The 15,595-nt window shown below is 38.7% G+C and overlaps 1 protein-coding gene across 1 annotated transcript; it reads left to right on the forward strand.

Moving 5' to 3' along the window:
* The first annotated feature begins 3,413 nt into the window (after window positions 1-3,413).
* Window positions 3,414-7,599, forward strand: LOC121504706 (fatty acid-binding protein, intestinal-like). Its single transcript, XM_041779725.1, has 4 exons — window positions 3,414-3,546; window positions 5,080-5,252; window positions 5,459-5,566; window positions 6,783-7,599. The coding sequence occupies exons 1-4, from the start codon at window positions 3,480-3,482 to the stop codon at window positions 6,834-6,836; spliced, it is 402 nt and encodes a 133-aa protein (XP_041635659.1). The 5' UTR covers window positions 3,414-3,479; the 3' UTR covers window positions 6,837-7,599.
* The last annotated feature ends 7,996 nt before the right edge of the window (window positions 7,600-15,595 follow it).

Raw genomic sequence — 15,595 nt, forward strand, 5'->3', positions numbered from 1 at the left:
TTTTTTTTAAATCATTAGAGAGATTATGCAGCGTTACATCAGTGTGTGACAACCTATTGTAACATCATCCCCACAGACACACAGAAGTCTCTACAGATCAGACTTGCAACATCAACACCGTAATCACTACCCACTATCACAGCCAAGTCTTTCAGCTGTTTATGATATTCAAGGCTGGGCGGAGAGGGTGTAAGGTTATCTGTCTATAAAAGCAGATTATAAAAGTTGGACTTTATCTGCCTAGATCTCATAATAGTGTCTCATTATGGAGTGTTAATTTTCCCCATATCCACAGTGCGTAGTACAGATTGTACCAGGTGAGCTAATTTAAGCATCAAAGTACAAACTGTGTTTATCGACAGCAGTAAAAGGGATTATTCTGGGAGAGGTGACACGGCTATAAACAGACATTAACCTGCCCTGCTATTGATTTTTAAGAAGAGTGGCACTCAGAAACATAGCAAATATAATGTTTATGTAATTTTACTGCTGGTGGGATTCTGCCAGAATACAAGTGTGTAAGCTTATTCCAAATTGTTCCCCATGATGATCTGTGTAGTGCACATTTTGCTCAAGGAAAGTTAAGAATGCAGTTTTTACCTAAAATATCGCCTGTGTCTGTTGAAGGTTATTTTAGGTCAGCCAACTGCCCACTATAATTGTACCAATTTGTAAAAGCTGCGATAACTATACTGCTGTTAATTTTTTTTTTAAAAAAGGCTATACAAGGGTACAACATACTATTCTTTATGAGACAACTACACTCTTCCATTTATAATTATAGCTTTGATAGGCTGCTAAATGTTTAACCAAGCAGTGCGGTAGGAATATAAAACTGAACTGAAAAAATTCTGTTCATTAAATTTACCTGCCAAATTCCCAAACTTCCCCCCAACACTGCTGTCATCAATGAACGTGGAATTTTGTGGCGCCTGAGAGTGAACAATGTACTCAGTATTCAGTGCGTGTCCATGATCCAACAGTGGAGCTCTGAGGACACAGCTTCTCCCCTCAAGAATGCAGCCATAGTGCCCCATTGTCCGAGGACACAGGCTGAATGACAACTACTCTGGTACTCTACGTACGGGACAATACCAGTGTTGTTTTTTAACACATGCCACCCCATTTTATGACAAATCCACAGTAACCACACCACCAATACCAAAATTAGCAAACAATGCTTAAGTATCTGAGGAGCTACCGTTCCACTTAACCATTTGTCTCCTTTAATTTCAGGGCTATGCACATTTTCACAATAAGTGCAGTTGGAAAGGTCCAGTCTTGATCCCAAAAATTGTAGTTAGGTTAAAAAAAAAAATAAAAAAAAATAAAAAAACATTTGAGGTTAAATTCGTCTTTCTCCAAACTTTAGCCATTCTTATTTTTTTAGTTAATTTGCCAAAAATTAGAAGGGAATTCCTTATCAATTTACAAGTTTAAAGAGGCAAAATAAGGCTACAGCTAGCAGCTGTATAGCCTGGCTTAACATATCTGATGGAAGCACAGAGAACAGCTAGCCATGTGAAGTTATAACATTACAAATCCACCTATTTTTGGCACACTTCTGCAAAACCTTAAAAAAACAACAACAAAAAAATTATGACTAGTACTACTCCAGTGGTCCAAGATAACTTAGTGTTTGCTTTAATCTAAGTAAACAAGGTTTGTATGCTAGTTGGTTAGCATTTAAAGGGATCCTTGGTCAAATTTTGTTGCCACCAAACAAAGACATGCTAGATACAAAAATAAGTCCAAGGCACTGAACATCCCCCAGGGTTCAGGTAAATTCATGGCACAGTGTAAATCTGCCTAGATCAGGCCGTCCTCACAAACTGAGTGACCGTGCAAGAAGGAGACTAATGAGAGGCCATCTAGGACGACTCTGAAGGAGCTCAGCAGCTGAGATGGGAGAGACTCTGCATACATCAACTGTTGCCTGGGTTCTTCACCAGTCAAAGCTTTATGGGAGAGTGGCAAAGAGAACGCCAGTGTTGAAGAAAACACAGAATAAAGCAAGACTAGTGTTTGCCAAAAGGCATGTGGGAGACTCTGTGATCAAGTGGGAGAAAGTTCTTTAGTCTGGTGAGACCAAAATGATGCTGTTTGGCCATCAGACAAGACGCTATGTTTGGTGGATGCCGAATATTGAACATCAACACAAACACACCATCCCCACAGTGAAGCACAGTGGTGGCAGCATCATGCTGTAGGGATGCTTCTAGTGAGCCAGCCCTGGAAGGCTCATAAAGGTAGAGGGTGAAATGAATGCTGCAAAATATAGGATTAAGGCAGCAAGGTGAATGTTCTGGAGTGGCCAAGTCAAAACCCAGACCACAACCTGATAGAGAATTTGTGGTCGGACTTGAAAGGGCTGTTCATGCCTGATCCCTGTACAATAAGCATTTTTGCAAATCAGAGTGGAGTGCATCTACTAAATACTGACACGAAGGGGGTGAATATTTATGCCGTCCTTGTTTTTATATTACATATCTTTATGTAATTGACATTACTTTGTAAAAATCTATTTTTGGTTTGACACTGAAATGTTTTTTTGGTTCGTTTTTTTGGGTCAGAAAAGCTACATTATTTTGACCATGATTGATTTATAAATCAATAAAAAAGGTAAAACAGCCAAGGGGCTGAATACTTTTTAAAGGCACTGTATATTTAGGAAGGGCTGGTCTAGATGTTACTATATTTCTTAAACTATCAAACAATTTCAAAAAGTCCAACAAGTGCTAGAAATTACTGTTAAAGCTTCTGAGCATTAAGCTTACATCAACAGAACTCAGTCTTTGAATGCTGACTAAATGCATCTATGGAGCTCACATTGGGATGTTGAAAGGTACGTGTGAAACCTGTTGAGCCACTAGAATATTCAAAGTATTTAAAATATTGGTTTGAAAATGAAGGGGCTATAGATTTGGCCTTTGAAATCTGGACCAATAGGAAGCTTCCACTGATTTCTTTCCACTTGGTTACAACTCTTTGTAAATATGCCAGCTCTAGTTGTCACTGTCAGCGAGTCCTTTACAACTCATTTTCATGCCAGTCACAAACAGGGCGGCACAGAAAGCACTGAGGAACAGAAAGGGGCTCAGTTTAGTGTCAACCATGGGCAGCCATACCAACAGCCCCCTCCTCTTTTTTTCTCCCCTGCAGAACAATGCAACAGTGTTTAACTGTGCCAGATTCACTCAGGGAGGTTGCTCTGCGTTTATTTATGAGTGTACACTCGAGGTCGTGCTGCAATCGCCCTACATTTGACACAGTCTTTAAATGGCCGCATCAGCAGACAGATAATCAGTGAGATAAAGAAGAGCATCTTCCATGCCAACTCAGGGAGGGGTGGAGGTGGCGTGGGGGCTGATAGGGTGAAGGGAGGGCCGTATATAAATGGAGACCAATTGGAATTCACAATCCCACGGTCTGTTAGTGCTCCATCACCAGCTGCCTTCAAACCCACATAGCCTGAAGACATGGCGTTCAACGGAACATGGAAGGTCGACCGCAACGAGAACTATGATAAGTTCATGGAGCAAATGGGTGAGTGGGAGACAGTGTAGATCTCAAGAATTAGACCATTACAGTAATACTACATCAACTCTGTTTTCATCCATTACAGGCCTATTTTAATGTATTTTTGCTTGGGCTAAATTTGTAAAACTAAAACGCCAGATCATTTACTTTTCCATGTTTGACCTTTAAAGTTAATGATTTGTTAGGAGTGTATCTTTAAAGCTCCTGTGAGGATTTTTTAATAGGCTATGAAAAAGACTAAAATGAATAAATAAATAATAAAAAGAAGCTTCTTTTTGCCCAACAAAGGCAAACCAGTGCATGAGGAGAAGGATTGATAATTCATATACAGTAATTTTTAATGTCTGTAAATAATTGCTGGTGGGTAGGTGTCAACCAAAATGGTTATCAAGCTACAGACGCTGACTTTTCTTTACATCTGCACAGCAAAGATGGTCAAAAATTGTTACATTAAAAAAAAAAAAAAAAAAAAAAAAAGTTTTTAGCAAAGAACTAAAAGTTACTGCATTGTCCACAGGGGGTGCCAAACTCAAGACAAATGGAAAGTTTTGCGGAGGAGCTTTAAATCTTGAAAATAGATTTCTGTTTGGATTTGAAACAAACAATATGAAGCACTAAAATTAGTTTTTTTTTAATCAATTAGGATGATTAAAATGACATTTTTTAATAAAAGAAACCCTTTAAAAAAAACCTCCCACATTGAATGCGATAATATCCGGCAGTGTCATTAAAGATCGATTGATATAAATATGAACAATTAAATTGATCTGAGGGAAGTGGAGACCGCATAACTATACTTGTATTTTAACAAGACACTTATAGGGATAGCTACTTTGTATTTGTCAGATTCGAGATAAAATACCCATATATCTACAAAGAATTGCTTAGTTTTAGTTTTATAACTTTTGTAAGTTTTATTTAAAATTCCATAAAAGAAATATGATAAAAATAATGTTAAAATCTTAAAATGAGCCTGGTATCATTATATTGTGAGTGTATCTTTGCACCAAAAACATAGATGTTTTTGTTCAAATTCACATAAATTACATTTAAGATGTTTTCTTTATTCAGTATGGCTAAGTTCTGTCCACATTATAAGTCTATATAATTAAATCATTTTCAATAAAGTAAGCATTTCTGTGTGAAATATCAAAAGGGCCAAACTGAGATTGCTAAAAGGTTTGATTTGGCCCGGAAGCCACTGCTTGAAAGGGCCGAATCGAAGCTCTTTTAGCAATCTGGGTAACTGTGTCAAAGGTTTCCATACAGTTAGTCATTGCTGTATCAGTGATACATCATGCGGGGATGTGTTGGTATGTTCGAGTTGTTTATAGTGCAACTAATATTAATAGCTGCAGCCAAATTCAGATCTTACTTTGGACTTGGACATGGTGTAATACTTGGCAACTATGCAAGAGAAAACTTTAAATGAACTGAATGAAGACAAAGAGTGACGGACTTACTTCAGTAATCCTGATCTCGGCCTATAATGATACAAGCTAGCTTAATGTTTCTTCTAATTTCTGTTTAATGATTAAGGTGTCCATGTCATGAAGCGCAAACTAGCAGAGCACGACAACCTGAAGATCACCATCCAGCAGACCGGGGACAAGTTCCACATCAAGGAGTCCAGCACCTTCCGCACCAAGGAGATCGACTTCACCCTGGGCGTCCAGTTTGACTACAGTCTGGCTGATGGAACTGAAGTAGCAGTAAGTGTCCTAAAGGAGAGGTCAAACAGTGTTAGACCAATGACAGATAATTCATGAACTGCTGAAAGTATGACACCAAAAGAAATGGTTTGTTCAGTGAAAATTTCACCAACTTGAAAAATGTAGCTGCTAAGGATTATTTACTGCTAATATCCTTAACCCAGCACAGATGAGCCTCTGTCACAAAGTGTGTTTGTTTTCACCAGGGAGCCTGGGAGATGGAGGGCGACATGATGAAAGGCAAATTCACCAGGAAAGATAACAACAAGGTCCTGACCACCACTCGAACTCTGGTGGGAGGAGAGCTGGTGCAGGTCGGTAGATCACATCCTCAATAATATTCAGTGTGTCCATATATATTATTCCAGTTCAAGTCAGGGTAACAGTCTCTAAAGCAGTGGTACTCAACCTTATTCTACCAAAGAGCCACATAGTCTTAAAAACACTTAAGGGAGAGCCACAATCCAAACCGCAGATGTAAGATAGTTCATAGATCAGTTGATCCATAATTGAAATGAAATGAAACAATGAATTGGTGGATAACTGTGAGGTTGAATGGGATGCAATAGGCTACATAAATATGTCTGTGTCAGAAAAAAACAATATGCACTGATAATGAGCATATATTTATTTTATTTATTGCTGATGTCAGGCCAAAACCTTGTATTGCAATTTTTCATGGTTTTAATGTTTTTATAAATCAGTGCTATTGGTCACCCTTTACACCTGTCAGTGGGTTTTAACCAACTTTAAAGCAAAAAAAAAATGCCACTGGATGCGCTTTTTATTCCCTGAAAATGGTGATTTTGGAGATATGAGTCTTTGGCCCTACACCAGCGTTATGTGAGTGCCATCTGGCTTAAAAAAAATTCAAGATATCAGAATGTGCTGAGTTTGACCAATGAGATTATGGTTGGCTACCTGGGTATTTATATCTCACATAGGGACATTTACCACAGTTCTGTTTCTTTATTAACATAAAAGAGATGCTTTCTAATTTTTTCCACCCATTATTAATTCTTTAGCTAAAGGGGGAGGGGCCTCATATCGGTCTTTGCCCTAGGCCTCAAAATGACTAAAACCAGCTCTGCCCCACACACGCCGTTCTGGCCTGCCTCATTTTGTAGCTTTGGTTTTATATTTCTGCTCTTTTGACAACATTTATTATCAGTAGTACATCAAAAATCAAATAAAACTTAAACTATCTTATCTTATCTATAAATCTGCCTACACCCTGGCATGTTTTATACTCTGATCATGTCTGGTCAGCATCCTTGCACCCTTTGCACATTTGAAATCATACTATCAATGCACACTGACTTGTATGCATTAGAAAAATACCTAAAAGAGCTTGTAAATATTTTAACCCCCATTTTTTATACTTTTTCTACTAAATTTATTTTTTGTATTTAAAGTTTAAATCCTGAACATTGACAGCAAAGATAACAGGAGTTAAATTCCTGTTGCGTAAGCATACTTGGCCAATAAAGCTGATTCTGATTCTAACATCCCTCTCTCTTTTCCCCACAGACTTACAACTATGAGGGAGTGGATGCTAAGAGGATTTTCAAGAATACCCAGTAACCCAGAGTCTGAAGTCTATATTTTATTTTTATATAGCTGACACCATGTGTTTTTTTCTAACAGAAAGACAAGGCTAAGTCAAGTGTTTTCTAATGGGATTCAACTTCATATACCTCAAAAATGTTAGACATGTCCAGAGTTTTAAAGCTGTACTGCTATAAGCCAGATATTCCAATTAGCAGCTTTTATTTTGGTTAAAAATATTTACTTGAAATCCAGTTATTACTGAAAGAGTTGGTGACAATTTAGGTAAAAGAAAAGAACAGTTAATCTGATGGAGAAAATGCCTCACAATGCTAGTTTAAGTGCCTTAGACAGAACATTAATATCCCAGAGATGCAGAAACTCTCTGGTTATATCCAACCAAGGTGTTTTTTTTTTTCTTTGTCCAGATTTTGGGAGCAGATTAAGTTCCAGAGGGACTATTTTTTCAAGTTTTTTAATATGTTTTATTGTTGAATATTAAAGTTGTTTTTTAAAATTTCAGGCATTTAAAAAATCTGCATCTTTTTTATTGGAATTTAAGCAGAAATCTTCAGACAAAGTTAAATAGTACAAGAACATGCACCATAAAGGGTACATCTAGAGAAAGGAGGGACATATTCAGTTGGATTTTTGGGGGAAATTACTCTTTAAAAACTTGCCTTTGTCATTATGATCTCACACAAGAGTCAATATTGTATATCCTTCAAACACTGGGGAAGCAAGTTAATTTGCACTAATGGTCTTTATTTTAGGCTGTAACAATAAAGAAAATTCTGTCACCTGAGTTGTGTTTTATGTCTTTTTTTGGACTTTTGAGGACAAAAAACATAACCTGTGCACTGTTTTAATGTTAGCAACGTTAGATAGTGAATTATTTTTGTGAGTGTCGTTCCAAAAGTTGTCAAAGTTCCTTGTCATGTCCTCGACCTTTATCAAGCCAGTCATATCAGGAGAGATAATCTCATGGCAATAACACTTTATGAGCTCCGTGATTTTATTATCAAAGGAAGGATTATAATGAAGGGCAATATCACCATGACACACAAGAGTGTGCTTTAAAGCTTTTTCTACACAGCATGACTGCAGTCTAATCACATGACCGCAGCGGGGTCTTGTGCTGTCATGCGCTGGCCTTTTGGTGTTACCCTCAGCAGGAACATACACTGAGGAAAATGAGGATTTCTCACATGATGAGGTTGCAGAAAGACTGTGGATAATGACTCCTTTTCATGTAAAAAATTATGATAAAGTTTCATATTTAAGAGCGTAAAGAGCAACAGTCAGTGAGGGCAGCCTCTGACCGCAAGAGGGCAGCAGTTGCTCAGGTTTACTTGAAGCATTGAGGGCTTCAAGTACAGTAGGTAAAGGCAAGACTGGGTGAATTTAGAAGCCTAGTTTTGCCTTTTTATGCATTTTAGCTTCCACACAATTAAATGATCTCTTAGTAATATTCATTTTGCATTATCATTTTATTCTGCAAAGAGAGGCATGCTTTAATGCTCTTCTTTTGAGCTATTACTGTATTTTTATTACAACTTCTCAAATAATAAATGATAATATTTAATAACTGCCATACTGTATTCCTCATGTACAAAAAGTCTTTTGAGAAAGATTAGAAGTCTCATAGAAACACATGTGATAAGTACTCAACAGTCAAGCCATTATCCCTACAGACAGCTGTCCAATCCTGGACAGCCTGCGATGATGTCAGAATCAATCGATCACAGCCCCCCCTGCTGAGCCCTGACTGGCACCCTCTTTCATGGAGGTATAAACCCACCGACTCAAGGTTAATCTGACTGATGCAGGGCCGCTTTGAACACCAGTTTGCCCCTGAATCCACCGTAGGGTGTAAACTCCTCTGAGACCCCATCAGACACTGTGAGGCTGCAGATTTATAGAGTAGGAGAAAGTGGGTTGGTGGGCTCAGACTTTCTTTTGGTTTAAATGTGCTGAACAGAGAGAATTTGTGCATGAATTTGGCATGCCTTTCCAATGTATTTGACTGATCCTTTCATATTTGAAAGGACAAAGTAATCATTACTTCATAACAACTATCTGAATGGAGAAAGTTGCCAGTGCATTTCAGATTGGGATTTGAACACATGATTTACAGATAAAATGTGCAGCTTATTATAGATAGGTGTGGTAAAGCATATAGATATACTTAACAATGGCTCCATTTAACCCTTAAACTGCCATTTTAATTGCATACAATCCTTTTATTCAAATATTTAAAAAATAATTAAAAACTAAAATAATTTTCATAAACTACATGCTAAATTGGATTTCCTTGACACAGCTCATCATAGCCGTGTAAATGTAAATAATGAGCAACAACTTAGATTTCTATGCATTATTAATATTTCACACTGAGATTTTTCATGCATTCATTTTTTAATCATGGAATTTGATCAGAAACATCTTCTTTTTTTCCTTTTTTTTTTTTTTTTAAAGAAATTAAACCTTTAAATGCTAGTTAAATGGCCCCTACAGGAAACCAGGAAAAAGCATGCAATGTCCCTTTAAGCCAAACATGGGAAAATGGCTGGCATTCGAAGACAAACAGGAAAAATTACAGATTTATAGTAAACAATCCAGACTGAAAGTCTTATATCATAAAATGCATGGTATTTTTGTTTTGTGTTTTGATTTTTTTACTGTGTTGGCAGGGGAATCAAAAATTGTGGTTTTGACAGGTTTCAAAGCAGCTGAACATATACATAAAGTGTTTACAGGGTGTATTTTCTTATGTTAATATTACACAATTCAATAATAAGAACTAGCTCTCAAAGATGTACGTTGTTTGTAGGGTATTAATACAGTCAAAATAATAATAATAATAAAGAAATCATAAAATGACTACGGGTTAATATCACTAATTTAAAAAAAGTTTTCACTAATTTCATATTGCTATCTTCACAAAAATAAAAATTAGGCTAAATGGCGTGGAGACTTCTTAAAGTCAGAAGCAGCTCTGGAAAAAATTATGATAGCGAGGTTTAAGCGTTTAAAAAACACCATTCTAATTGTTATTTAGCTGCCAGTATGCAAAAAAGCGTTTTTTTTTTTCCATTTATAAATCCATAAATAAATTGTGTTTTGAAATAAATATGCTGTAATAAAGCATCCATTCTTATACTTACCGACTGTAAAGCAGATTCAACTTGCAAATGTAGCTAGCACCTAGCTTAAACTTCATGCTAGCATTAGCCCAACACCCACAGCATGAGAGAAGCATATAGCAAGTAGCAAACTTTTAACTAATGGTGTTATCTTGTAGTATTTATGCGGCTGGTTGAAGCTGTCCCTCTTCCTCTCTTAGTTCAAATCACAACGCCACCAACAGCTAGCATCTGTGCGACATGAATTAGCTGTTTGTGGTCTTCTACCAGTGACTACAGCACCGAGGTTGATAGCCAGCAAGCTAACATAAAGCTAGGTTAACAGAAACAGTTAACTACTCTGGTAACTTCAACTTTATCAGGATACGAACTAACTAATAAAATAGCTAAACATGTGAAAATCAATACTCATTGTTATTTAAAAGAAATATAGATCTATTCATGTATAACCCCAATTCAAAAAAGTTGGGACGCTGTGAAAAATGTAAAGAAAAGCAGAATGCAATGACATGCAAATTTCATCAACCCATATTTTATTAACAAAGAAGATGGTCCAGGACACCTTTGAGAGAAAGAACGGGAAATTTACATCAAGAAAAACCCCAAAAAGGTGAAAAGAAGACCTCAGTCTCAACTACAACTCCTGGCTAGCTTAAAAGCTAACAACAACTGCCAGTAACTGCCACGGGACACTGCCTGATCAACAGGAGACTACTGAATGCTACTTACTGAGATGCCCATTTTTGCTCTCAGCAATTGGTTGGAGCACCTTTTACACAAATTACTGCATTTGTGCGATGTGGCATGAAGCCGATCAGTCCGTGGCACTGCTGGGTGAAGCCCAGGCTGCTCTGATAGCAGCCTCCAGCCAGTGTTGCCTGATCTCGCGAGACAAATAAGCAACCAGGCCTGTGAAAACAAGCCCAAAACAAGCGACTTTTGCTACGGAGCCCCCTTAGGTTCTGTGGAGAGGACAATAAATAAACTGTGTTCACGGTTTTACAATCCATGGGGACGGATTGTAAACTGTGGGTACAGATTGCCAATTTACATCCATGTAGACAGATTGATGAACTGTGCGCAGTTCTGCAAAACTGTACCCACGGTACAGTTCATTTTCCTCCCCCCTGGGCTTCAGGACAATGACCATAAGAGGGAGTTAAACCACCTTTTCACTTCGTCCTGGGTATTGTTGCTCAAAAAACTCTCCTACAGTCCACCATCAGTCGCGCTCAAGCAGCAACCTCCGGTCCTAAAAAATGAAGCCAATGCGGAAGAGCAAAAAATTGCATAGCAGGCTGACAGGAAGTCGCGCTTAGTGGGTGGGCTGCTAGGTTGATCCAAAGTTCGGTTGAGCCCACGATTTCAATATGGAAGCCTCCATGGATTGGCTTCAAGAGCCGTTTGAGTCTGCCTATTGTAAGCAGACAACTGGCGTCTCACGGAGTTTGTCCAATTCTTTCTACAGTCTCTGGTCGTGCTTTTCATTTAAACGTCATTGACGTTTTCCTAAACAGAAAAAAAACAGATTGCCCTGCTCTGCCTCTGATTGGCTAGTACTCGTTGCCATCAGGGTCAGAGCCAGTTAGAAGCAGGTGGGAAAAAACTCTGCTGTCTCCTGTGTGTGTGTATGGGGAAAGGGGAGGGACAGAGGAAACAGGCAGGACAAACTATCGCAACCCGCGACTACCAATATTTATAAGCAACTTTACAGAAAAACAAGCCCAAAGTCACTTAAAATAAGCAGACTTGGCAACAATGTCTCCAGCTTGCCTGTAAACCTTGACATTTCCTTTTACCCATAGGGAGCGCTTTGATCTGTGCAAAATATTACCATATGTATATATGCAAACACAGACTATGCATGGCGGAGTTATTAACAACTTCCTGTTGGTCAAAAAATATGTAAATTTGAGGGCTCACCCTATGGGCTCACCACAGCGACACCTTTAGACTAATGAAAAGTCCTAAAGATTTGCTCATTTATTCAAAATGGCAGAATGGCAAAATGGGATATTCAAAGTCTTTGCAATTTCACATCAAGGAAAGTGCCCAAACTTTTTTGGAATTGGGGTTGTACACAGTAGAAATAAAGATAATCAACAGGGGAAAACTGTGCCATGTATTGTGTCGCTGTACTGTAATCTATTTTGATAACCACTGGGTGGTGCTGTGGAGCTCTATGTTTTCTGAGAGAGAGCCTGTCTGTCTATGACGTAATCCTCTGTCAAGTTATCATATGACACACACCCTGTTTGTACAGACGAGCACACACACCTACAGAATCACTGGATCTGAGCTCTGGTTATTAAAATAACATCTCTCTGTACTTTTGTGGAATCAAAGAGTCGACCGTAGCAACATGAAATCAGTGAGAAAAGGGGAAAGTGGTGGGAGAGTTAGCAGTCAGTGTTATGATTGCTGTGAGACTGAAGGAGTAGGGGCCCACCCAAGGGAGATGGGAGCTGTGGGTGAGAGAGGAGAAGGGGGAGAAGGAGGAGGAGGGAAAATAGTGAGAGGTGGACAGAGAAAAGCCTGAGAGAGAGGACGAAGAGAGCACGGAGAGGACAGTGCAGACAGAAAACACCCCTCTGCCCCCACCCTCCTGCTGTGAAATCAAATTTACTGACTCACTCTGAAGTCGTCAGCTTATCTGGAAGAGTAACAATCACAAAGGACACCAGCAGCGCAGCACGGTGGGACGAGTCGGGGCTTTTAGTTGAGCAATCATTCCAATAACACACAGCCCCCATTTAGGCCTGTCTTAGACAATGACTGTGCAGACCTTTGCAGACATATGCAAACTACTAAATGATGAGTCACTGGTTAGTCAGTGTTGGATTTGGTATCTGAGCCTTTTAAAAGCCTTCAGACTCGACAATGACTTAGGAATTACACCACTGTGCATGCTTTGATGTAACTTTTACCAGCTGTGGGAAATTTTCTAGTGAAGTTGTGAATGCAAGTCCAAGATGATCTCACCTATAAACTGTAGACCCTATGATTTCACCACTGCACATGGCATTGAAGAAACAATGTGTTTGCTGTGGATGCGTTGCCGAAATTGGGTGAAAAATCAAACATTTTTCAATCAACTCAAATTTGACCCAAAAGTCATGACTGGGACCTGTCATCGAATTTTGCCGATAATCCACCATTTTTAAATCTACTCAAAATTTGACCCTTTTCTGCATAATTGATGCTGGATTCAGTCAAAAAATCAGCCATAAAAAAAATACCTGAAAGTCATGACTGCAAACCTGTTGCCAAATTTGGGTGAAAAATCTGCCATTTTTGAATCAACTCAAAACCTGGCTCGAAAGTCATCTCCACGCGGACCTGCTGCCAAATTAGGGTGAAAAATCCTTTTTCTTTTTTTAATATGCTCAGAATTTGGCTGTTTGTAGTGATTTTAAGTGTCACCTGTGCTCCAAAACTTGCAGTTTTGATTAATATCTCTGTGCTATCTCTGCACTGTTTTGAAGAGATGGAGAAAACATTCTGGTGCTACAGCTCTAAGTAGTGGTCAACACTAAGATGCTTTTTTTCTAAGCTCTTTTTGCCCTCAAGGCCTCCATGCCAGTCCAACTGCAGCTCCCCAAGAACCATGGAATCTTCTCAGGTATTACATGTAAATGTTCATTTTACAGCAGAACATAACAAGTCTAAAGCATTGTACAAAATGTTTTTTTGTGTCCATAGTTCCTCTCACCTGTATTTCTGCACAATTTCTGGAAGCTAGCGGATACAAAACCAAGCAATAGCACGGGAATTTGAAAGGGACAGTTTCAGGCAGTGTACACAGTTTGAGTCAGACCAGCAAAATGCAATGAAAATTGTGCCCATTTATGCACTCTGCAATTGGTTGTAGCACCTCTTACACAAATATGGCATATGTGCAACGTGGCATGGAACCAGTAAATCTGTGGTAATACTTGGGTCCAGTTCTTTTTCTCCTTAGCCAGGGTGAGATACTTGCAACATTGTCTATGGTGCAGGATTGGCTTGGCTCTAGGAATACAACACTTGTAGCTAATTTCCTGGACCTGTCTGTGTGCTGTTGATCCACTGACTCTACCCTTAGTCAGCCCCTTGTGAAGCTCTCCTAAGTTCTTGAATCTTGTTTCTTTGTAGATCCTCTGAAGGCTGAGATCATCCCTGTTGCCTCTGCACTGTTTCTTACCACACCTTTCTTTTCCAGTCAACTTTCCATAAATATGCTTTAATACAGCCTCTGAGAACAGCCTGCCCTCAGCAATAACCTTCTGTGGCTTACCCTCCTTGTGGAGGATAACTATGATTGTCCTCTGGACAAGAGTTGAGTCAGCAGTTAATCTCACCTGGCTTAGCACTTCCTGGAGAAGAGAGTGGATAGTGTTGGAGAACAAAGGGAGTCATACTCTTTAAAGGATCTAATAAACCCGATTTTCCCTCATTTGTTTGTGGTCAAACACCTGCAAAACTTTGTCTCCTTATGAGCCACAGTTTCTCATTGTGCTTGTTGTTATTAGAAAAGTGTTCTCATGCTAACCAAAAAACAAAGGCCAATATGTTAAACATTTAATTAGCTGTGCACACTCTTAACACCAAAGTTGATGCCTTACCAAGCCTCTGGCATCGTTCTAACACGCTGTGACAGTTGGGAAACATCAAGAGGCCTCTAAAAATTATCCACATACAAAGTTATGAAAAAAGATATCACATAAAAGAATAGGGTCAGCAGATTTGTAGGCATTGCCTGTGAGAGGAATGTATAACAATATACAAGGGTTAACTTTTACAGTAAGAAGTGGTCAATGTTTTACTGCAGTAAACCGAGCAGAACTGTTGACATGGCAAACAAATAACAGGCCCAGATAGTTCAGCTAAGGATGAATTCAAAGAAATAAGACACTAGAACTGCTGCCTAGCAGCTATATGACTCCTCAAAGTATACAACACTGGACACTGACAGTGCTTTTGGGGGCAAGAAGGTTTTTGGTGATTTCTGTGGCAGTATAGGAAGTGTGAGGAACATCTCTCAAGGCGTTCTTGAAATATTTTGTACTTTAAAAAAGGTTGTACATGTGACCCTCTGACCTTGGCCTTTGGCAATTTGATGTCTATTATCGTCAAATTTAATCCTTAAATCAGAGTAGATATGCATGTGAAGTTTGAGGATAATCTGTATCAAGCTAAAGGCTGAGCATAGGATTAATAACTCTGACCTTTCAACTTTGGCTTTCAAAATCTGATCACTATCCTTGATATAGAGGGGACATTTGTGCATGGTTTAATGAAAATCCATCCAGTTGATGCTGAGATCTCAGGTTCATAAGCAAAGAATAAATAAATTCTCGAGGCATAATGACCTTATCTATCAACATTTGACCTTCACAATCCAAACAGCTCATTTTTAAGTCAGAGAAGACATTTTTGCTAAGTTTTCAGAAAACTCCTTCAACCATTACTTAGCTATCATGTTCACATATAAAGAAAAAACACAGAGCCCAATGACCCTGACTTCTGGCCTTTTGAAATTTAAGTGGATCATCCATGGGTAAGAGTGACCAAAGACCCCAAACCATATCCTGAAAGTCTTCTTGAGATTTTGGGTTCCCAAAAAGGCCTAGCATGAGTCCTTATGACCTTGACATCTGGATGTTTTTG

The sequence above is a fragment of the Cheilinus undulatus genome, linkage group 22 (genome assembly GCF_018320785.1).
Source record: "Cheilinus undulatus linkage group 22, ASM1832078v1, whole genome shotgun sequence".
In the NCBI taxonomy this organism is placed as follows: Eukaryota; Metazoa; Chordata; class Actinopteri; order Labriformes; family Labridae; genus Cheilinus; species Cheilinus undulatus.

Excerpts from the sequence above, each read along its gene's own strand:
- LOC121504706 (XM_041779725.1), top strand. The coding sequence starts at position 3,480 with ATGGCGTTCAACGGAACATGGAAGGTCGACCGCAACGAGAACTATGAT. Across the intron at positions 5,253-5,458 it reads CTGATGGAACTGAAGTAGCA|GGAGCCTGGGAGATGGAGGG; the intron begins GTAAGTGTCCTA and ends TGTTTTCACCAG. Across the intron at positions 5,567-6,782 it reads TGGGAGGAGAGCTGGTGCAG|ACTTACAACTATGAGGGAGT; the intron begins GTCGGTAGATCA and ends TTTTCCCCACAG.